Source organism: Pezoporus flaviventris, unplaced genomic scaffold (genome assembly GCF_033815535.1).
Source record: "Pezoporus flaviventris isolate CSIRO_AGI_PZ_B2104156 unplaced genomic scaffold, CSIRO_AGI_Pfla_v1 ptg000016l, whole genome shotgun sequence".
NCBI classification, from domain to species: Eukaryota; Metazoa; Chordata; class Aves; order Psittaciformes; family Psittacidae; genus Pezoporus; species Pezoporus flaviventris.
In genome coordinates this window covers 1,481,334-1,506,202 of record NW_026892564.1, presented here as the reverse complement: position 1 = coordinate 1,506,202, position 24,869 = coordinate 1,481,334, and the positions used below count along the sequence as shown (strand labels likewise).

At 41.9% G+C, this 24,869-nt stretch overlaps 2 protein-coding genes across 6 annotated transcripts in view; one reads left to right on the top strand and one right to left on the bottom strand.

Annotated features, from left to right (window-relative positions):
• The window catches only part of FGD6 (FYVE, RhoGEF and PH domain containing 6), a 73,283-nt gene extending 50,585 nt beyond the window's left edge, over positions 1–22,698 (bottom strand). For both annotated transcript variants that reach the window (XM_061454578.1, XM_061454579.1), the window contains exons 1-2: positions 22,537–22,698; positions 9,809–12,248 (exon numbers count right to left, since the gene is read on the bottom strand). In XM_061454578.1, coding sequence (XP_061310562.1) covers positions 9,809–12,248; positions 22,537–22,549 — 2,453 coding nt within the window. In that variant the 5' untranslated portion in view covers positions 22,550–22,698. The remainder of the gene's footprint in view (positions 1–9,808; positions 12,249–22,536) is intronic.
• VEZT (vezatin, adherens junctions transmembrane protein) overlaps positions 22,362–24,869 on the top strand; it is a 54,926-nt gene continuing 52,418 nt past the window's right edge. For all 4 annotated transcript variants that reach the window (XM_061454582.1, XM_061454581.1, XM_061454580.1 and 1 more), the window contains exon 1: positions 22,362–23,003. In XM_061454582.1, the coding sequence (XP_061310566.1) occupies positions 22,548–23,003 (456 nt within the window). In that variant the 5' untranslated portion in view covers positions 22,362–22,547. The remainder of the gene's footprint in view (positions 23,004–24,869) is intronic.

The window sequence follows — 24,869 nt, the reverse complement described above, 5'->3', positions numbered from 1 at the left end:
GTTCTTCGTATTATTAGGACTAATAACAAAAAAGGCAACAGGCTGGGACTTTTTAATGGTCTGATGCTAGGGAACATGACAGTTAATTTTGATCTCCCTTTTATTTATATTTTTAAGACTGCTTAAACAGAGCCTGCCTGTGAGATTCATTAGTTCATTTTGCAAGCTATCCTTCAATAGCTGACATTGCTGAGGAATGAAAACACCTCTGTGACAGTCTTTAAACAAAAACAAGCACCACAAAATGAGAGGCAAACAAACTAGACCAACGAATCCATGATTATTTGCATCACTTACAACTGTTGTGCTATATTCCCTCTGGGATGGTTAGGGAACTTTAAGGATACAATTACAAATATAAACACTCTTCAAGAATCACAGCTAGAAAACAGAAACAACTTGCACCCAGCAGAGCAACTACAACTGAAAATGTTCTGTGCACATCAGGTTGCTTTTTCAAATTGTAATTTAAAGACTGCAAGAATTGAAACAGAATTATTTTAAGCAGTATCATATGTATTCTATGCGCGCATCTACATTTTTTCATCGAAAGTCAGGACACTTGATGACAGGGATCCACGGTCAAAAGAGAAGCTCAAGATATCTTATTTGAAACAGCTTTTGGTTCAGAGCTGCTTGTGCTTTGAAAGCTGCTGCTGCCCCCCAGGCAAAGGGCTGGCTGCAGCAAGAGGCCAGGTGGGAATGTGGGGAGTTTGCTCCTGCCAAGAGAAATGCCAAGAGCTACTGTCTTTAGCCTTTACCTGCTCACACCTGGTTTTTCTGGGCAAGAAGGATATCATAAACACTGCCGAGAGCTGCCACCATATTTAGCCTGTTAGATCACACCACTGGCAGCTCCTTCTATACTTGGCTAAGCATGCTGCAAACTGCAACACCTGACTTGCTGGAACCAAAGTTAGCCTAGTGTTTGCAGCCAGCAGCATTTAGTTTTGCATTTGTTATCCTCAGGCCAAGTCAGCACTTACTTCTTTCCTCAACAAGAAAAAAATTAATCTGACTTGCATTCTAAGCAAAAAAAAAGCAAGACATTTGTCATATGTGTCTCACACTTAATAAATCTTGGCGCTTTTTTTAAACCACCAATTCTGTCGGTCACCCTACTTCAGGCATGCTATGGTCAATGCAGTCACCCGCATACTCTGTTGCACGACTTAAAGAAGCACAGTGTAAGAAAGGTGCAAACAGCTCTCAGATTATCTCCATATTTAGCTCTGATTTGCAAACACAAGCTCCCGCAGCACACAAGGACCGCTCTCGCCGCAGGCAGCCTCCCATGCTCACAGGAGCTATCTTCAGCCAGAGCGTTTGTTGACAATTCCCCAGTTCCTTGGAAAGTTCAACATAAACACACACGCATGCTTCAGATGTTTCCACACTCACCATAGAAAAGCTGCATTTAAGAGAGGTCCAGTTCTAAAAGTCGTCCGAGAAAACTGGTGCCCATGGTGTGCCAGTTCAGCTCCAGAGCAGCATGGCACAGCTGCAGAGACAGTCACATCGCCCTGCCTCTGCCTGGGCGGCCCCAGCAAAACTGCCAAAAGGAGAACATGCCAATGGAACAGAATATAATCCAAGAGGATACAAGGGGACAATCTCGAGCACTAGTACAGGAGAGTGAAACACTGCAGAAAAAAATGGGGATTTAAACCTCTGTCAGGAGACTTGTACAGGGGAACAAGTCACTGCATCAGTTCTTCCTGCCACCACCCAAAACTGTGAGGGATTACCTGCCTCTCAAGGCAGGTAAAGAGGGAAGTCTGCAGAATTCACATCTTCTTGCCTTCTCTTATCATTAATTCTCATTTCACAGGGAGAGCTGCAAGGCTTATGGCCAAGACCTTTGGAAAAAACTCCTGGCATGGAAGTGATTAAGCAATATAAAACAAGAACCCCAAAATATGGCACTCATTTACAATCAGGACTTGTTATTCTACCTTCCCTCACTTCACAAAACAGACCCTAAGGGGAAAATGTTTATAGGGAAAGAACACCAGGATCAGACGAAAAATAACACTTTACTTCCCAGTCACACACACACACACAAAAGAAAAAATACAATTTGGGCACACATTGAATAGACTTCAAGAAAACTATAACCAAAATGTGACAAAAATCTCAAATCAAATGCATCAAATAGGAAAGAAGAAACTTAGACCAAGTGAGAACAAAACCTCCTATTAATATCCATTTCAAGCAAAACTGATTTTACCTTGTCAAAGATACCATGACACTCCAACATATAACTATTTCTGCTCCACTACGATCAGAGTTAATGGAAGGCCCTAAATACTTTCGATATTGACTCATCATTATTGTTATGATTTTGGGGTGACTTTATCCCTGAAATCAGGGCTTAATACCTCTCTTCAAAAAGTTCCTAATTCAACTAGAAATAACATGCAACCATTTCACTCCATTTTTTTTGCATGTCAGATACCTAGAAGATGACAAAAGAGGTAAGTAGCAGAGTACTCAGAAGGTAGTGACTTGGATCTAAAATAAATATGGAGAGACTTAACTCTTAAACACACAACGGTATGTGCAAGGGCTGATACAGCTTCCTGAACAGTCTGCCAGAAAACATAGGATGGAATAGTGTGGTTGAGAACAACACAGCTGGCTGTAGGGAATAACAGAGCTGCTTGCAAGATTTGACTTGTACTCTCTCTTCCTCTAAACTTTTGCACAGATTAGAAAAAGAATGGGATTTAAACTGTTTCTAAACTATTCAGTACAGAATATCCAATCCCAGAAACAATACCACTGGGGAAAAACAAAACCAAAACCACTAAACCCCCCCCGAAAAATCAACTGAACTCTGCGCAGTAGAAATCACTGAGCCATAGGCTCAGGTTGTAGCTATCAAAATAGCAGTTTTGGTAAAAACTCCTTTTAATTTATTTACATGCATCTCAAGAGATTATTTTAGTCCACTTCTGCTTGAGTGGAGCAACTTCATAAGCACGAAGATATATTAAGAAAAACTTAAAACTTGTGTAACCTTAACATTTTTATAAGAAACCTCTTGGATTCTAGCATCTAAAATAAAATCTACGTTCCTTAACCTAAAATTTTTGTAGTGCATTGAAACAACACAGCTACATAGTTTTGTAAGGCTATTCCTTAAAACATCTTTAACTGAATCAAATATAAATGTTGAGTAAATAAGGCATATAAATATCACTGTTGGCATTTCAATAAAATCTGAAGTTAATATTTTGATTGCTTCCTTTCAACATTTATTCTATGCCACCCAAAATCTTACCGTTTTGCATATACAATTACATTAGTCCTTGCTGCAGTTAAAATATCACCATACAAACCAGAGCACCATGGAGCTCCACAAGCACATTTCTTGAGCCAACACTGAAAATAACCCACAGGAAAAGGCTGTCGTTGAGCATATAAATGGGTCTTTCATCAATTTTCATGTCACATTTGACTTCCCATTCTATATTTGAGATACTCTCTGGAGCTACACTTCGTTAACCTGCAATTTATACCACAGTTGGCAAGCAGGGACAGAGCATGCGTGTTGGAGGCCAGGGAGAAAGACCAAAATACGGTGACACTACGTTAACTCTGCTTCCCCCCATCTTAAGGAAAAGGAAATGTATACAAAGAATACCAAAATTAGTAAAAAAAAAAAAACAACAAAACCAAGAAAAACAACAAAACCAAACCAACACACACAAAACCCCCACAAACCCATAGCATAAAAGAGGAAAGAAAAAGTGTTGGAGATACACCCATAAAAGTGTGTGACACCCGAGTTCCTGTTATCCATACACAGGGGGGCAAGCAAGAAGGCTGAAGGACACAGGGTTTTATGTGTGACTTTGCTTACTCCAGGCTCCTCCACATCGCTCTAAGTCACCCTTTGGCTGAAGGCAAGAGCCAACATGCTGAGCTGGGGCGACGTCACTAGGAGGAAGGACAAGGACATCCTTGTATTGTACCAGGGGTATCAATGGGAACAGCAGAGTTAGGACATTTTTGCCATCTGTGGTGAGCAGTTCTTAGGTGGGAAACAAAGGATAGCGCAGTTTACCTCAAAATGGCTCTTTTAATGCATATGGACTGCACATGTGCCAAGGTTAATGTGATGTAATTTTCTAGATTGCACCAGACTGTGACAAAAGTAACCACCAAGCCTTCTGCAGAACAGCAGAGGGATTTGCCTAGCAGCCGGGCAGCACACCCCTGCAGTGATGTACCTCATTGCCGGCACCACTGTCAGCTTGCTCCTTCTTACACTCACAAGCACACCCAGCCCCAACCACACTTGGTAAAAAGATAAGGACAAGAACTCAAACCACATCTATTTTTATGCAGCACTTGTAATACATCCGATAAATTAGAAGTCTTTTATTATTGCACCTCCAACTCTACCAAAAGTTTCCATGTGCTGGGCCCTTGTCCATCTGCATCACCCACCTCCTTCCTTTACAAAAATCAACAGGGAGCCCTTGAAAAGAGGGATGAAAGAAATAGCAAAGACAAAAATTCTCTTTCATAGCAATCTTGGAGATCTTTACAATTGGTTTTATTTCATATGACCTTTCAAACCTTTTCAAGACTGGATTGTATACTAGAATAATGGACTAGGCATTGGAAAAATGCAGTCCTCCAACTCCTTTCTCTCCCTTATTGGAGAGGGAGAGCATCAGACCTCAGAATCTTTCCCAATGTCAAAACAGATTAAATCAGCACATCTCAAATGCATTTGGATGAGAATGTGTCAAGATTTTTTTAAAGCAAGAAAATTCCTATTTATTCTGATTTTTTTTTAAGGGTAGGGAGCTAACATACTTCTCCCAGATTACTTCAAAACATTTAAGTACTTTCTCAGAGTGCATATCTTCTTCTTCTAATATATGCATTTTATTTCAGGTTGTATAACAGAATAAACTGTAAAGCTGCACAACTGAAAGCCACCTCAATCCTAAGGAAAACTCCTTTTACTGGAGAAGCAGACCATGGAAACACTGATTTGCATGAAGTTTCCTGCAAGGAAAAAAAGGAAGACCCAAAACACTCCATATGCTTTCCTGAGCAAAAAAGTTCACTGCGAGTCTTTCATGTAGTTTCACATGCCACTCCAGAAGTATAAACTTGCTAGCCTGACACTACAAAATAGAATAATGCCAAACCTATTGTCAGTGATTTGACTAACCCCTGGGGAAAAAGGCCCTCTGAGAGCAGCTTACAGCACCAGGATGAGGGTGCCAACATCTGCATGCGCCCAGCTCTGTCCCAAAGTCCTTGTGTCAGAACATCACTATTCCCAAGCAACAGTACTACCACTTCTCACCAATATTTCAATTTCGCACTGATTTGGACTCTGATTAAACACCCCTAACTTCATACAGAATCCAGCTCTTCATAGTCTGTAAAAGCAAAACATAAGAAGTCAGTAAAACAGCATGTCTGGTAGCCAAGAATTGCTTTGTTCATTCCCTGCTCCAGAGCACCGCAGCTGGGAGAGCCAGTTAGGCTTTGCATTCAGCCTGGCAGGGGACAGGAAGTGGAGACCTGAGCCATCTGACTCGCTCTTTACTGACAAGCCCTCAGATCTGGCACAAGCCTACCAGCTGTATAACATGTATGTGAGAAAGCAAGGTGGGGAGGGGAAGGAAAAAAGACAGGCTGAAGGAGGCAGAATACAAGAAGAAGGCCAGGGATAACACATGCCTGAAGATAATGAGGACTGATAACAAACCCGAAGAGCCTATTATCAAAACTATTCTATTAAAACCTGAGGTACAATTGCAGAGAAAGAATTCAATGTGCAGCTAAGGGTGGCAAAAGCCAGCTGGAAACACAGGGGGAGACTGGAAGATAGGATGAGCCTTTAGAGGTGATGGAGGAAAAGAAACTTGCCTTCGTCAGGTCAAAACCTAATCCATTATCATTTTAAGAAGCAGATGAAATATTAATAAAAAAATCTACATACCTGGCCTCTACTTATTAGGAAATTAGATCCTCTAATAAAATTCAGTAAAAAAAAAAAAAGTGGGTTTTAATGCATAATTGACACCTTCAATGCCTAAAACGTATTTTGTGCATTCAAATCTCAGCATAAGTGTTTGAAAACTGCTTTTAAACGCTATTTAGACCCTGCAGTATTTTATTAATTTAGTGTTTCTGAATGGGAATTTTGCAATTGCAAAAAAAACCCAAACCCTTCCCTAAACACCACATTTATTTTGTGCAATATTGCTCATCAGAAGCACGTCTCAACCCTAACAAAGTTCAGTACATCAAAGAAAGGCATATATCAAAGCAAAGCACTTAACCACACAGATTTCAATACTAAATTCAATATTCCAGGAAGGCTTTCATGCACACTTAATTGACCTCTGGGGACTCAGCCGCCACAGCAGAATTTAGTCCAGAAAACAAAACTTTTATGTTTTGCATTGAGATGTTCATTTCTGGAAAACCAGTAGATTATTGTAAATCAGCAGGGGTGGAACAAATAGGAAGCAGTATTTAATTAAACCAGCATTAAGATTTCAAGGGATTATCGTCACATGACACAACAACCCCCCACCCACAAGCCCTTTCCAAAGAAAGATCCTAGCTGGAAACACAACACAGCTACAGATTTTGTCATAATCAATTAGCAGTCATGTACGTTCACACCATCTTGAAAGAACACTGTCAAAAGTACCCAGTAAATACAGTATGCTGTTCCCTGAAGGAGGAAGAAGCAGACTTTCTCCACCTGAAGTACAATTGTCTTGCCTAGAACAACATTACAAATACCAACAGGAAGCCCACAAAATCCGGAAAATTTTAACTTTCTGTTTTCTGCAGCATGACAGATGTTCCAAGGCACATTCACTGTTCCTTTGCGTTTTTAGATTACCGGACAAATATATACTCAACTGTACTTTTAGTTTAAAGGCTGATGTGAAGTAACTCAAAAATCAAGCAGTGAGTGACAACTGATACCCACCATTAATTATCCAGGCCCATCATTTGCAGTTAAATCCCTGTGGGGAGGCCTAAGCAATGAAAGGTACCTGAATTTAATAAGACATATGAAGTTCAGGTAAGACTGTAGGAAACTATTACCATTCTCCACTAAAGCATTCACCAGAGGGAATCAGTATTAAATTTCTCAGTAACCACTAAAGCAGTGTGTATATTATGAAAATTTTATCTCTTCCTACAGAAAGAGAGATAATATGGGATAGTAAAGACACCATCAAACTCTTCTGGTAATGGCAAGCCTAGCATTCAAACTTAATATACTGTCTATGTGCTATTATGACGAGAAGCATAGGCAATCCATCTACGAATTTCTCAGAAGAACAATCTCATTTGTACATTGGCTTTAATCATAAGATGATTTGCTTTGAGATCCCCATTAGCAGTGCATTACAGGAGTTTTATGTGCCAAGACCTATGGAAAAGTTAAGTGCGTGTTCTGACAGGCTGGGAAAAATACAGGCAGTGATAATTTCAATTACATCAGCACTGTTTCTCTAACTGGTTTTATAATACCACCTGGCCCAGGAAATGATAAAAGGCTCTCAAAGAACTATGCAGAAAAGGTAAGATGACACTGATAAAAAAGGTTCAAAGGATTTGAGATAACAAGGTATGGGAAAACTGGAGGAGCTGCCTGGCTGGCTCTGTCTGGGCAAGGACCCCTACATCTCCCAGGACAGAACCAAAAGGAATACCTGTACCTGCTCTTCCTGGTAGCATCCGATCCAGGTCAGGAGACCTCTGCCGTATTGTGTCCCCTTTTTTCCCTGGGGATTTCTTTGTACCCCAAGATCTACTGAAGTAACTGCAAGCATTAATCTGTTTCCTAAGGGAGTTTCTGACTATGTAATTTAGATTAAAACAACCACTTGTATAAAGGGCTTTGGTTATGGTTTTCTATGTGTGCTTTTTAAAGAAAAACACAACACAAACCCAGTTATGCCAAGAACAGTGAGCTGAGGGAGCAGCTACAGGTACAGATGTGCCAGGACACAAGAGATCACTTTTATCCCTTTAATCACCAGTGATACTAAGGAAGGTTTGTGTGAAAAAGGAAGAAGTGCATATCTCCCACACTCAGTCAGTTAAGAAAACTGTAAATTTCACTCAAGGAGCAGCTGCAGTCTCATGTCTACCATGCTTCATACAGAAAAACTATCCTTTACTTTTCCTAAAGCAGACACATTCACCTAGATCCTGAACCACAACACAAACCAAAACAGGCTGCATAAACATATAAAATATATCCTTCTTTAAGTTTGGTCTCTTAGGTAAACCAAATCAAGGGAATACCAACAAGACCGTAGTCAAAATACCTGAAAAATACCCAAAGATTAGATTTAAACAAAAAGCATACACTTTGTCAGGAACTTAACTTAGAGTATACCAAAGACAAAACCATGAAACACCCAACTGTAAACAAGAAGCACACTCAACAGCCACATGAATAAATACACCAATACCAAGCCCATAACCAGAAATCCTACTTCCCATGATAAGGCTTCATGTTTTCAATCAAACAGTCCAATGCTGAGATTATCAACTCTCTAAACAATCACTAACATGGGATACCACTTAAAATATTTGTCTCCACTTATATAAGATGACATGGTCCCCTAAAGAATGGTCATCTCTCAGATTCTTTGGAACATATGTATGCTACATACACATTCAAAATGAAATGAATCTTAGTAACTCTCACTGAAAAATTAAGTTAAATGTGACTATCCATAAGCTATCTCATTTATTCTTTTCATTATTAATATATTATAAACAGTGTAAAGAAGTTTGCTGGGAACTATAAAATATACAGGCTGCATATTTCATTCAAGTCCTTATTGCTGGTTTGAGATAAATCTTTAGGATCTGTAAGAACAACTGATTAGCTGAAGAAGTTAAATGATACCATACTGGGTGAAAACAATGCTTTACCTGCTAACACATTCTGACAGTCACAATAAGTGATGCTATTTAGGGAGAACCTATGAGTTTGGCCATTCTCTCAGGCCCATTCCTCTTCCCAGCATACACAGCCACAGTATTAGATATTAAAATATCCGTTCCTGCCTTTTCCATTTAGCATCTGTTTTGGACATATCTATGAATTGGTCCAACCCCTTTTTGAATCTGCTGATGTTATCTGTCTCCACCACCTCCTGAGACAATGAAACACAGCAGCAACCTGCAGTGTCCCCAAACTCCATCTTTCAGTAATATTCTGTGAGAGTCATGCAAAACTTGTGCACCACTATCACCTTTGCTGGGAGCACAGGGAGATACAGAAGACTCACTATATTCAGGGAGAGGCAGTATCTTTCCTTGTATCTGAAAAGTTTTCAAGACCTGACAAAGAATTTGCATACCCAAAAGCTTGTCTGCTTTCCCCAGCTCTATCAGCTGACCGAAAAAACTTATTAATTCCCCCTACAAACCCAGCAACCATGCACTCCACGGATGCTTATTCAACTTTGTCCTCAGATAGCGGTAAGGCTCATTCCTCCCCATTTAAGTATTCTTAGATACAAGTACATGATCGTGCCTGATCTGTTTTCATTAAATCTGGAAAAGCACATAATTAGTTTCCCAAATTCCAATCATACATGAGGGAGGACTAGCCTACTTTTCCTCTTGACTCTTTACCAAATGCAGTTTTGAAACCAGCAAAAGCATATAAAAAGATATACAGCAGCGGCTGTCCTGCTGACATTTCATCAACTCATCATCTAAACACATTTATAACAGCTAGAATTACAATGAAGCTCTTGAACTTCTCTTTTCTCTTTACCTGCCAAGTCTCAAATGCCTGCTTGTAGCTTCACAAGGCTCCTCAATTTCACAGAAGCCAGGGTCCTGGTCTTCCACACTGCTCGTGTTCTGCCATTCAAAACAGAGCTCTCTCCTAGCACGCATAGCAAAAGGCAAATTCTCATACTCAGGTATTTCCTCATAGTGACGCACGTTCTCATACTCTGGAGCACAAGTGCTGGTTACAGAATTCAAATCTATTTGTGACAAATTCTCTCCTGAAAGTATATGCCCATCTAAAGACTCCAGCCTTTGGTTATTTCGCATCTCAGGTTGACTTCTGTTTCTCTGCCTCTTCTTCTGTAACACTGGACTACTTATTTCTATGGAAGGCAGCTTGGTAGATTTAGCTTTCTTTTCATGGCCTACAGATGCTGTATTCCGGTTGTTACCGCCTCCATACCCATCCCCAGTGGAAAGGTTGGCAACAGCACTATCCATTGACTGGCTGCCTTTAGACAGAAATTTTTGGAAGTCGCTTTTCATTAAGCAAACTGACAGTTTCATGTTGAGAAACTTTTTTAAGCTATTCTTCTTCTGATGGTCTTTGCAAGGCTTGTCTGTCCTTTCCATGTCCACAGAAGAGAGAGATTTGGCCCTAGGCTTCGTCACAACAGTCAAGTGGTTGAAACTGGTAGCAACATTAGCAGTTTTTAATGACTCAGAATTTCCTGAAAATGGAAGAATAGGATGAGGTAACTTCCAGACAGGTTTCTCAGAAAGACGTTTGGGTATGTCACAGGATGACAGTGTACTTTTCTCCTTGGCTGGTGGATGCGTGAAATGAGGCCCTTCCAGAACACCATTCGATTTGTCCTCACTGGAGCTGTAAGAACTTTTCTCCACAAGCTCTGCTGATGCAGCTTTTTTCAGCACGCCAGCAGCTGGAAGGCTGTGCCTCTGTGGTTTCTTAGGAACGATTTTTGGAGAACTTTCATTCTTTAGTTTAACTTCTTTATCTTCCATTTTTTGTGGGGAAACATGGAGGCTATTGGAAACAGACAAGTGCTGACTGCTAGTTAATTTGAGCTGCTTTGGCAAACTCATGGATAAAATATCACACCTGACAAAGTTAGTCCTTTTGTCCACAGCATCTAGCATACTGGTATCATCTGTCATCTCATCCATAGAGTTAACTAAGTTATGGTCTGCATTTAAGGAACATTCAACACTTTTCACCAAATCAGAAGTTTCGTGTGATAACTGAGGCAAAAGATTCCGTGAAGTTGACTCTTCTGTAGCAAGTGCCTTCACCTGATGCATTTCATATGCATTGCCTTCAGTTATCTCAGATTTTTCAGGATGAAGCACTTCTGTGTTATTGTTATAACAAACACTTTGACCAAGGATATTAATTTTTGCTGGCTTTTTAAAGCTTTGGTCCACAAGCCCAAAGGAATCTTTCTCCGAATTAGATGGTTCCTTCGTTCCTTCTCCTGTGGTGTCTATGCCATCCTGACGGACTAGACATGCAGCACGTGGCTTTCTTGGCTTAGGGATAGGAAGCACTTTTGAGCTCAGGACTGAAGATGTTTCAGAGGAGGCTTTATCAGCATCTGCTTTCATACTTATTTCACCTGAAAACATACCATTGCTACTTACATTTTCATTTTCCAGGATTTCCTTGTCCAATGGGCAAGAGCAGTTGTGGTTATTTACAGTCAAACTAGGACAAATTTCAGACATCTGAAACTCATCAGCAGTGAGCTTACCATCAATATTTTGTTGCTTCCCTTTGGCTACCTCAGAAGACAATGAAGACTGTACAAGTTCCATAAACTCAATTTTAAAATCATTCTTGGAACTGCTGCCATTGCCTTTGTCAGATTTATCTGCATACCTGCGCCTCACAGGACTGCTGTTAGGAAACATACTATGAGTTAGAACATCTTTAAGTTTCTCTTCCAAAATGCTGGCTTTCAAAACAACCTGATTTCTGTTCACCAGTTTTTCATTGTGACTGTCCCCCAGAGCTAGTGCGTTTTTTTCACCATCTTTGATGTTCTCCAAGTTTCCAAAGTGCTCAAAAATGATCTGAGTTTTACAAGTGTTCTCCCCATTACCAAGCTTATGAAGGCATTCAAATTTGCAAGATGACACTGGCAGAATATATGCTGTGTTATCAGTACTCCCTTCCAAGGCTTCATTTTTACAGTTCAAGTGGTCTAGTGTTTGAGAAGAATCTCCCCTGCACTCCTCAAAGCTTTTTGTGCTTTTTCGTGTAGATGATGGAGGTTTAACTTCTGGAACAGAGGAGCTCTTGAGAACCTTTGGTTTCGGTGCAATTGCTGGCTTGGTTTTCCTTGCCGCCTGTATAACACTAGAAAGTACAACATCGGGCTTCGGTGCAACAGGTGGAGGCGTTGCCTTGTGTCCTACCACAAATTTGGGTTTGGGGGCCACTGGTGGCTTCTTAATCTCTAGGAAGGATGGAAAACAAAGATTTTAGTCACCATCAGCCCACAGAACAACTTCACCTGCAGCACAGTATTATTAGTTATTTGTAACGTTTAAATCATGTGATCGACAAATCTCAGTGTGTGTATATATATATTCCTCTTAAAAACATGCCTCTCTTCCCTGCCACTGTTTTTTTAGTTGTTGACTTTGTTTTAACAGGCACAATCAAGGAGCAGTAGGAAAAGTCTTCAAGGGTAACCTGTTTGCTAAAAAACAGTTTCACTTTAGAAAAGCGCATTTCCTTGCTTAGATGCTAAAAATTATGCTAACAAAAACAGCAGATTAGCCTCGTTTTGCAGTTTCAAGTATTATAATACCGTTTTCAAATGGCACAGGTATATTAAGTGCCTCTTCTATAATAAGCTATGAAGGTAAAAGAAAGGCTAGAGTAGCAATCAGGACAGTTCAGTACCTTCCCCTACCACCTTTGGAAATGTGTAACCTAAAGTTCCCCTTTCCCTTCCTCTTCTTTTCCAACAATATTGAGATGGATTACCAGACCAGCTGTAAAACTGGCACATCACTACCCACAGTTCAGTGAAATGAGTCTGTGGTGTGAAGTTAATGCGCTAATTTGTAGCAAGTCAGCACTTTCCTACAGCAAAAGTAAAATACTATTTCTGTGCATCCTATAAAATTACTCTTCCCAACATGCTACTGTCTGATCTCGAAACAGTCACCACTGCTATGACTTATGACCCACTTGACAGCACAAGACGACAAACCCTGGGAAGAGCGGACAGCCGGAAAAGGAGCACATGAGGAAATAGGAGATTATGGAGTTTCAATTGTGTTGTTCATTTGGTGTTTTTTGTTTGGTGGGGGATTTTTTTTCTGTATGCCTTCAACATTTTTATATTGCAGGAGGTCATTTATGACCAATTTATTTCCATACGCTGGAATAATTTCAGATTTCTAAGTGCTCCGAGTGATTTTTAACATATGAAAATTGACTTACGAAGTAAACAAGTTCCTCGTTCTGTTTTTTTTTTGCTGGGGGGGGTTGGTTTGTTTTGTTGGTCTTTTTTACATACTACCTCTGGGTTTACTTTTGTTTTGAATAACATTTTGGCATACTTTCAGGAAGTCATATACATGTTAAATAAAACTCTCAAGCAAACATGCTTATTGACGTTTCACATGCAAGGAGACTGCGTAAGCCATTGATTTATTATCCCCTTTGAACTGTGGGTTTGGTGTTTGGCTGTTTTATCGTGATTATTATTATAGATGTGCAACTGTATCCTAATCTCTAGCCTAGAAATACAAGAATGAAGTTTCATTCTTGATTTTTTTTTCTGGTTTGGATTTTTTGTTTGTTTATGTGAAAGAAACCTAGATGGTATTAAAAAGGAAAAAAAAAAAAAGCCAGATGCCCTCAGTTGCAAGCATTTCCCCAACACTGAACCACTGCTCTAAGCAGACAGCCAGAAACAATGTCCCTACTATAGAAACAGGAAAACCATGTTTTTCTAGGACATGAATCATTACAGGGTATCCAGACTGACCCCACTTACACTTAGAATAGCTGTCTTTGCTGAAGTTACATTAGCGAAGATATAAACCCAATGGCAGCGACAATTTGAGACATTTTGCAAGGGTGAAAGCAAAATTTCTTTCCAAAGCTCCCTATAGCCACCAACACAGCCCTACCATCTAGTGCAAAGGGTGTAGTACCACCTTCTGCTTCCTGTCCAAAACAGGTTTCCCACAGAGTGAAGAGTGAATAGTCTGCTAAGAAAAAATAAATAAATTAACCCTTTGAATGGGCAACTACCAATTCTGAACAGCAGAAGCATGTACACTCACTTCCAGACAAGGCAACTGCTCATTCAGTTGCAGAATGAAGAGATGGCAATAAAGGAGCCTGTTTTCTAGGGTAAAAAAGACAAGTAATGGATGCCCAGTTTGTCACTGAACACAACACAGTAGTAGACCTGGGCCATGTTCAGTAACATTTATCAAGTTACTAAAGCTCCCTGAAAACAGCGGAAAAACAGTCTGTTTGGGAATCCTTCCTGATGCCCAAATGAACGAAACAGATTGCAGAAGATATAAGAGATTAAATACTGGCTAGGCAAGTGATATCCTGGGGATTATTTGTCCCACTCTGCAAACTAAAGCCGATAAACCTTGGAAGTTTCTCTCTCTATAGTGGGCCTGCCTAACGTTTTGCACAGCAGTCAAAGTAGGTTACACTGCAGGGCTTTCAACTAGTATTTATTAAGGAGGACACGAAGAAGTTATTATATGATACCATTACCTGAATAGCATATTCAAAACTAAAACATGAAAATGTAAGGGAATGCAAAGAAAACAAACCAGTCATTTATGCGTCAATAGTGGAAACCTGCATAATGAACAGAGTGAGAAAAATTCGCTTCTGTTAGTAAGTGCTATTCAATACCATTTCTGAAGCTTACTAGAATTTTTCAAATTACTTCAATGTTAAAAAGCATTGGGAAAGACAGAAGAGACCAGCAAGTTGTATGGTATAATAAAGACACCACTGTCTGCTTTAAAGTAATTGCTCATTTCATCTAGAGTAGATACGGGTCAATGTATTAACAGGCACATTACAGTATCAATACAGATATGCAGTCAACCGCTCAATCAGAAAGGAATGTGATGAAGAGCCCTTTCAAACATAAATATGACGCGAGACGAAAGACTCCAGGAAAGGAATGCATACCAGCAATTTTCCTCAACAAAATATCCCTAAGTTTCTGAAAAATACATGTGATGAACTTGTTAGAAAAAAAGTCACAGCAGCTAGGCAAGGGTAAAAGTATATTAGATTTCTATTAGAAATCAAGAATTAAAGTTCAGTTGATTATAAAATAATTTCATTCACTGCGTGTGGTTAAAAACCAGTTCTACATACACAGTGCTTTAAAAGGGACAATTTCCCACCCTGCACAGAAAGAAAACTAAGGAGGAGGCAACTGTTCTATATAAAGGTGTAAGGAATGACTGGAAGTCATATGAGAATGACTTTTTGTTAAATGACAAGCATAAGCAAGCTTCTTCGATGAAAAACAATAAATATAATCAAAGAAATGTTATACAACCAAAGCAAGGAGTTCTGAGTTGTTTGAACAATGGGCTTTTTCCTGGTGCCACATGGAACTGTTTACCTATGAATAGAGATGGTTGGCTATGCTTAGGAAAGTAAAAACCTAAGAGAATTTGGAAATCATTGCAGATAGTTATTTTATGAGAGCCCTGCGCAAGTCTGCAGCTAAGTGGTAAATAATCCTCTGAATTATAAGGAGATAAATATCAAAAGATGAAGGGAGCCAAAAATATTTCTGTACACAGCACCTGCCAGACTGTTAGTGACATGCTGTGTCACCTTCTGGTATTCTTAGGTGAAAACTTGGGACGAATGCAAAGAATATGAAGTATCCAAGGTCTAAAAAAATCACGCCTTGAATCCCAAGCAAGTTCATTCTGCCTAATTTAACCAAGAAGCTGAGAAGTGAGATGGTAATAGTACACATACTTCTGCACATATGAAAGATTTTTGGTAACAGATGGCTCTTTAACATGGAAAAAGAAATATAAAAAAATACAGGATGAAATCCCACAGCTGACCACTGAAGTCTGACAAGTTCAAACTTGTAACAAAGCTTTAAAATTCTTATTAAACTCAAAGGATAATTAACTACAGGAACATCTCACCTAGGGTTGTGGTAGAGTCACCAGCACCTAGGGTCAACCTAAACTCACTTTCTGAGATGTGTAGAAGTTTCAGAGGACATTGTGCTCTGGATATTGCATTCTCTATCTTGTCTTATTCGGCAGATTAGATCAAAGAATCACAACAATTTCCCCTGCTCCCTCCTCTAATCTTACCCCATTTCTCCAAGAGGATTCCTGCATCATGGGTTACTAGTAATGAACCCAAACGTAAGAGCAGAAAGTCAAATTTTTATTTGCATAAACAGATTAAATGATTAGGAGACAGAGAAGCAGCCAGATATCCTCTGGTTTGCTTGACCAGACAAAGGAAGAAATCCATAAATAAAGTGACTAACAAAGCTGCCATCACCAACAGGAAATCTACTGCTCATCTGGAACAGCCAACACTGTGTTCAATGCTGGAGAAAAAAGAATGCCCAAAAATACCAACAAACCCAATAAATACCCTTTATTAAAGTGGATTAAAAAGGGAATTATTTTTCTAACAATAAATAGCCATTAGCACCACCTATGCAGATGAATGCATATGCTGCTCTTTCCTACTTCAGGTCACGCCACAGAGAACACACATTTGTCCCCCTGGTGAATTATCTCCTGCAGTGTGCTGAGGAAAAAGCAACACCCATTCTCATCCTGCTGAGCTCCTGTGCAGCCAACACTCATCATTGCTTGACTAGCACATGCTCCTATCCTACCTTCAAGTTGGTTTAAAGGAGGATGAGAACACCCTGGGGCAATTTCTGCTTTCAATATTTTGGCCTCTAAGAGCCCATTTCTTCAGATGGTAGGATTTGGCAGCTGAGGACCTCATTTAAAATTGCTTTTGCGTCTTTTCCCATGTAATATCATGAATGAGCAGAATAAGACAGCGCAGACTTAAGCACTACTATTACACAGCTTTAAACCTTCTCCTCAAATTTTTACCTTGTTATCTTGCCTGCCCAGCACAGGAACGGGAAGGAAAAAAGATACATTAAGTCAAACTGAGGTAAAAAATAATCAAATAGCACTACCCCCTCTGCAAAAAAAAATAAAACTACTGTTGCTAAAGGAACATTTTCCCAGGTGATCTTTATGCCCACACTTTTGAAATTATGTTAACAACCTCTACGCTTGGGAACAGCAGAAGAACAGTTTATGTTTACCTGCATCTATTCAAGATATAGGGACAAATGGTTCCAAAACCTGCAGTGCAAACATAACTTGCAATTCATGCCCTTGCAATGCTCTGCATGAACAGAGGCCTCTCTCCAGGTATTCAGGGTCCCCAGTGGCACTGTGTCTAGCCATCCAAGAGGTATCCCCATGGCAGGATCCTACAATCCACCCTAAAGCAATATCCTTTTTTAACCACAAAACGGAAGGAAGACAGTAAGCAATTAATCAGTGTGACATAAAATGTTGACAGCAGTTAGACCTAAACTTAAGGTATGGGTACACAATCAAGTTACTATGAGGTAAGCCCAGGTGTGAATTTAACAAATCAGCTACTTAGTAGAAGCTGGCCATATGTATTTGAGCTAGTTTTTTTTCAGTGATGTCCAGTGATAGGACAAGGGGCAATGGGTGTAAACTGGAGCATAGGAGGTTCCATGTGACCATCAGGAAAAATTTCTTTACTGTGAGAGTGACAGAGCACTGGAACAGGTTGCCCAGGGGGATTGTGGAGTCTCCTACGTTGGAGATATTCGAGGCCCGCCTGGACAAGTTCCTGTGTGATGTACTCTAGGTTACCCTGCTCTTGCAGGAGGGTTGGACTAGATGATCTTTTGAGGTCCCTTCCAACCCTTAGGATTCTGTGATTCTGTATACTCTCTCTTACTATAAAGTATACAAGGTTTATTCCTTTTCACCTATCAGTGAAATTTATTTAACATGTACTAGGAAAGGAAAAGAGCTTGAAATATTTACTGCATAATAACTGGCCTAGTGCAAATGCACATACTGACTTTCTCATGGCACCTTATTTACATATGTATTCTCAGAGTTAGGAAATCACATCTGTAGGCTATATATAAAAAATAACATGATGCCCAGAAGGTATCTGCCAAGGGATCCATGTGCTGTTCCTTCTTAAGTGAAGGAAGAACTCACTCCAATAGCCAGTTTACTGTTCCTAAGACTACTTTTGGCTTAAAACACTAACACTACAACTCACCAGACACAAAACAAGAAAGCCAATCTGGCTTTTAAAGAGCATGTAGGAAGAGAAATACTTATTGCTATATGTTCCGGATAGGCTCAGTGATCATTGTGATGGCAGTTAATATTCATACACTTCACAGAGAAACAGCTGAAGTATTTTAAAACTCCCATTCTCCAGCAACTTAAGTTTTAATGACTCACAAAAAGGCTTTTCAGTTCACTTTGCTTTCAGTTACAGAAAGTAAGTTTCATTAGGTATAAACACCTCAAAAAAGTATTCTGACATCATTAATTTATTTCCTGACAATGTGTATTTATTTTCTCATTATGCAGAGACTCTGATTTTCTCAGGTGTCACAATGCTCAAGAGAAAACAAAAAAAGGAATGAGTCATGACATCCCGGAAGATAACACATGTAGTTTTTAAACTGTAAGGGAAAACGATGGTTTCCAAGCCACTACAGTTTTAGAAAACATCCTAAATAAACTGCAAAAGGAAAACATTAATTTCAGAATCTCAGGTTGTTCAATGACTTGTTGAAATAAATCAGGAAAGTTGGGGATAACTTTAGCGTAAGGAAAGGAGATGAATAAACAACCGTGTAAGATCACATGCAGAGATAGAGCCAAATAACTCTAATAACAGTTGACATGTTAGAGGGTTAAAGGGACATTAAACCCTGTAGGTCTCATTTTTTGAATCCTTGAAAGCAATGAAGTTTGACTGGAAAAGTCATGTTGATTTTGTTTATTCTATTCCTGCTATGTGTCCCGTCCCCCCCACCTTTGAATTACACTTTTGACATTAAAATACACTACATGTTTCTCGTTGCTGTCAAATCAGATTTCAAGCCTAAGCTATACATTCTGCCCACATTAAATAAACTGTATAGATTCACATATAAGGACTGTTTCTTCAGCAAGAAATACTAAATGTCAAACTCATAACTCTGAACTTTTGTTTTTCCCTTTTAAAGGCAAAGCACATACTTGAAGACAGCACAATAGTTCCAGGCAGAAAACGAGTAAATGCACATTCATCAGCACTGTATATAAAGAATATGCATGAGAAAGCAGTGAGAGAAGAACAGCTATAATTGAAAGTTAAAACCAGCATACAGGTTGATCACTACAATAAGATATTTTTTTTACTTATCTGGAAGTACTTCTAACAAGTACTAACAAGTTCTAACAAGGCCAGATATACACACACATCTTCAAATCTGCAAGCAACAGTTATGGCAGAACTCTTTCACCTATCACTGAATTACATCCAGCTCTGGACTGAGATGTAACTGAAATGATTTTGTAGAGGAACTAGAGAAAAGATACATAGCAAGAAACTGAATATGCACTGCATTACTTAGAAAGGCAGAAGGGAGGCTGGAACAGAGTCAAAGCCAAGCCATCAGTGTTGGACCTTTCACATCAGTCCATGAAGAGGATCCGTGTTTTGTATTTCTCTCCATATCATAGTCCCTTCAAGCAGTACAGTATCTCTTACAGAGTCCTGCATTATCAAGCTGAAGTCACTCCTACCTGCTAATCCTACTTAAAAATATTAAATCAATGCAGATGATGCTGTACAAGGATAGTTTTTTTTCAAAGGTAAATGAAATGTTTTAAAGGTACATTAAAAGAAGACACGAGAGACACTCAAGCCCTTCAAGTTAACCTGAAGGAAGAGAAGAAGGATTTCTAGGCATTTCAAGCTCCATCTGAAGCCCTTACATGTGATGATAAGATTTTTACTGAAATGCTGTGTTGTAATCAGTTGTCAGAAAGCTAGCTTATGCAGCACAAACGAGGAATAACTGAACTCACAATGAAATAATTTCAGTGTAGGAAATAGATCCTACATAGCAGAGGGCCGAAATTAAAATTTAGGAATTGGTAAGTTTCTGTGTGAGCAGTAGATTTATAAAGAATGTCTGTATATTTCAGGAGCTAAATTCTGCAGCAATACAAAGAGATGGATATTAAACTTTCAGAACTGTCTTCTGGCAGTCCTCAATCATTCCATACCCTGCCTAGGAGCTCTTTAACCAAAATGTCAAAAACTGTCATGACACTGTCAGCAGGATCGTGAATCACTGAATCACAAAATGGTTCGATTTAGAAGAGACTCTAAAGATCATCCAGTTCCAAACCCCCCTGCCACAGGCACAATTTCCACTAGACCAGGTTGCTCAGAGCCCCATCCAACCTGGCCTTGAACACTGCCAGGGAGGGGGCAGCCACAGCTTCTCTGGGCAACCTGTTCCAGTGCCTCAGCACTCTCCCAGAGAAGAACTTCTTCATTATATCTACTCTAAATCTACCTCTCTCCGTTTAAAACCATACCCCCTTAGTCCTGTCAATAAAATAGATGCTAAAATGAAAAATAAAATGAAAAAGATGCTAAAATACTGAAATAGCTTAGTGTTTTCTTGCAGTTTGACTGTACTTGTGGTCACCCAGTCCTAAAACCTTCCCTGCTTTCACTGGGATTGGGTACCAGGGGGCAGACCCAGCAGGTGTTCTACTTGTTTCACCTGTTCCACATACATTTTTTATCCTCATATAATCCATCAGCCACAAAATACTCTTCATCCCTTCTTCAACAGCCTTCACAGATCCGTCAGCTTCCCTCTTCCTGTCCACCAGGACTCAATGTCTTCCACATCAAATCCCTGACTGTATTTCACATTTTCCATGACACTATCCCACTTCTTATTATTGATACCCCTCTGCATCCCTTTCTCTTTTGCTCCCTAAGTGACTTTGTTTATTAGAACCACTTTCCTACTCACCTTCCCCTGAAACACCATCATAACATAAACTAAACGAAGAGACTCCATCATGCAACCTCATCTCTGGAAGTGCCGAAATCACTGTTTAGTTCTAAAAATCTATCCAACCCTGCAACTTCATACCATAACAGATTTTAACAGCCCAGCTCTAAGCTCTTGAGTACCCCCTAACATTTATCTTTTATTTGCACAGCTGTTTAACGCTTAAAAGATCAGGGGTGGGTTGCAGTATCAGCACATGCTGCAAACATTCAAGGCGGCTATTAAGCAGAGATGATACCCCCCTTTATTGCATACTTTTCGAGATCTGAACAAAATCAGTTCCATCATATATATCAAAAATGGGAACATATTAAATTAAGCAGAAAGGTGCATTAAATAGCTTTTTATTGTCCAATGAATTCTTATTAGCTAAGAAAGATCTTAATCACAATACAGTTTGGGTTGGAAGGGACCTTAAAATCATTTAGTGCCAACCCCACTGCCATGAGCAGGGACGCCTTCAGTGCAGGACTCAAGTAACTATTTGACATATTTGAGAGTAAAACACTGAGAATAAGGTTGATGGTTTTGCTTGAGGTCAGTGTACTGCCTTTTTCTTTAGAACACCCCTCACCCCAATCCTTACAAGGAAGCACTTCGCTGCTTCAGGTTTACACTGTAATTTGTTGTGTTTCCACACAATACATCGTAACTTACACATGACACCTTTTCAATGCGGAAACGACTATCCTCATTTTTAAGAAGACTGAGAAAGGAATCTACTCATCTAACAGATGGGTGAACAACTGTACTAACAGCACACCACCGTGCTGCCAAATAAACAAAAACTATGAGCAGCCCCCTCAAACACGGGGAGCTCTTGTTTTATACGAAGAATTTGCCTTGCAGCTCTTTTAGCTGTAAAATCTGGCAGCGGACAGCAGACGGGGGAGGAAAGGTAAGGAAAGCACTGAAGTAGGTCACTTCAAACCGGCAGCTGGCAAGCCCAAGAGGGAACGCTCTCCAGTACCCCCGTCCCTGCGGGAGGGCTCAAGCCGGTATCAGCCCGACCGAGACAGGTACAACTGGAAGCAAAGCCGGAGCTTTGACGCTGACAAGCTTTGGCAGCGCCGCGAAGTTAGAGCGATAACCCCGAAGCCCAGCGCCGGCCCGGCGGACGCTCCGTCGCTGCCTCAGCCCCACGCGAAGCAGCCCGTTCGCTCCGCCGCCGGACAGGCGAGACCGAACGGAGCCGTCCGTGTGCGCGGAGAGCCCGCACAGCCCCGAGGCCGAATGCCCCGGGGAGAAGAGGGGAACGGAGCGCCCGTAGTGGACCCCGGGGTAGTGCTGCCCGACGGGCCGGCAGCAGGGTGCGCTCTGGCCGCCTTCCCTCCGGGGCGATGGAGAAAGCAGCGCCCGGCCCCGCCACGGCGATCTTGAGGAGGGGAGCCGGGCGCAATCGGTCGGCGCTGCCGGGACAAGCAGAGCAGCGACCGCACCTCCCTCATCCCACTCCCCACCGCCGCGACGCCGGGCCCCCCTGGCCGCCACGGGGGGAGGCGAAGCTCCCGGCCGGGCGGGCGGAAGGGAACCGCCGCTCCCCAAACTTTCCCCGGACACTCACCGGCGGAGCTCATGGTGGTCCCCAAGCGCAACGCCGGCCTCCCCCTCGTCCTTTACGCCACGGCCCCTCTGAGGGCTGAGGAGAAGGATCCCATTGTTCCCCCGCGCCGCCACCCAGCCGCAGCAGCAGCACCCCCCGCCTGCCACCGCATACCGCCCCGCGGCTGCCGGCACAGCGAGCGCCCGCAGCGCCCGCCGACAAACCCGCCGCCGACGCACAGCGGCGCCCCCTGCCGGGCCTGCTGCGAGAACCGCACCGCCCCCGGTGCCCGCCCGCCCTCTGGTCCCCCGGAAGCGGGTCTCGCGGTGCCTCCTGGGGGCTGTAGTTCCCTCCGGCGCCAGGCAGGGCCGGGTTGGGCGGGGAGGGGCTGCCAGCGGCGCGGCGGACTCTGTTTCCCAGAGTGCCCACAGGGGGTGGCATGGCGGAGAAGGATGACACCGGAGTTTGACGAAGAAGTGGTGTTTGAGGTGGGCGCGGGGGCCACCCGGGGCGGGTTGGGCCCGTGTCTCTCCGCCCCTCGCCGGGGCGTTGCGCCGCGGCCCCCGGGGGCGGTGTGTGCCGGGCTGGCCGAGGTGGCCGTTGGGCGTGAGGCGGGTGTGGGGCCCGGCCGGGGCAGCGGTTGCCGCGGGCGGGGAAGCGGGACCGGCAGGTCGGGGCGGTGCTCGCCGTGACAGGCGGGACGGCGCGAAGTGTCCCTCGCTCCAAAGCATCCCCGCGGCCGGAGGCGCGCCCCTGCCCCCAGGCCGCTGGCGGGAGAGGGAGCCGGGCTGGGGAGCGCGCAGCTGGGGAAGGGGCAATCCTTTGTGCGGCTGCCGCCGGGGCTGCCTCTCCCCGCGTTTGGGGTTGCCGGCCTGGCGACCTCGGCGAGAGGTCTCGGGAGACCAGTGTCGGCGAGTGTCCCCCCGAGCCGCCTGCGCCGGCCTTTGGGGACCGTTCGGGGACCGTTTTGGGTCTGAGGAGGGGCGCACGGCCGGCCGGGGTGCCGGCGAGGTGGGGCTTCCCGCTCTGCACTGACACTGAGCTGTGGGGTCAGGGGCTTGGGTGATGAATCCGCTGTGTAGCTAATAAACCCAGCTTCTAAATCTGTGTAATTCACGTAAAAGGTACATTTCAGCATGCACTCACCTGTGTAGTAAGTACTGAAACCACTTAATCTTAGAATCATAGATTAAGGAAGGACCTTAAGATCATCTAGTTCCATCCATGGGCAGGGACACCTTTGGAGCGTTTGTGTTATTTACAGAGTTTGCATAAAACTTTTACCATTACATTGCATGCCTTGTTAGATAATGGGGCTACAGCATCATCTTGGTCTTCTTTAAAACGGTTGTTGTTGCAATGGGGTAACAAAAGTAGACCAGTTTGCAGCAGTAGATGTAATTTCATCTTCATGGAGGGCACACCTGATTTCACAGGTGTACAGAGAAAATGGCTATAGAGAAATAACTGTCTTTAAAATTATTAATTATTATAACAGTAATAAGCTTTCCATTTTTACCAGGAAGGAAAAGCTCCTTACATAAGGAATAACTTTTTATTATCGGTGGTAAGTACTGGGCTATGGTCTGTACCATAAAGTTTTGTGTTTATACACAAGCAGCCTTGAATCCTACCAGTAAAATTTGTTCTTTATATTGCTGCTATGTTAAATCACTTCCTTTAATGGCATAAATCCATGGTGAGAATTTATTTCACGGTTATAATGCCTGCCCTCTGCATTTCCTTCTTCAGTAAAAGTGATATTTATTCTACAGTTCCACAGTTCATGCAGCAGTTTCTCTTTTGATGGAAAACATTCTGCTGTATAGGGAGTAAAAGATCTCCCTGCATGCGCATATGAACTTCACTTTGTGTTTTCGGAATGGATTTCCATTGCTAGTAAAGGCTCTCTGATACATTACTGTATCAAGTATGCGTGTGTGTATATACACGCACTTATATTGAGTGACACAGTAATGTATATTTCATATATTAGGGTACAACTATAATGTCAGATAAGCAACAGGAGGCAAAACATGGTTGGGGTTTTTTTTGCTGGTTGATTGGTTGGGGTGAAGAGCTGGGTGAGATATGTGCTGATAGTAACGGGTATGGTGGAATACTTGCCAAAATTATCTTCAGAAATGCTGGTAGCAGGGTTCATGCTATTGTAAAATGAAGGTTCCATAGAGAATTATGAATGTACTCTACACAAGTGCACCAGAGATGGGAATTAGCAAGGAGACGAAAAATAATTCGATAGTTAATGCTACAACATTTGTTTTTTAATTACTGTTTTGGTTTTTTTTTCTTGGGCCCCAAATTCTCCCCCTTAATTATTTGTGGTTTCTGGT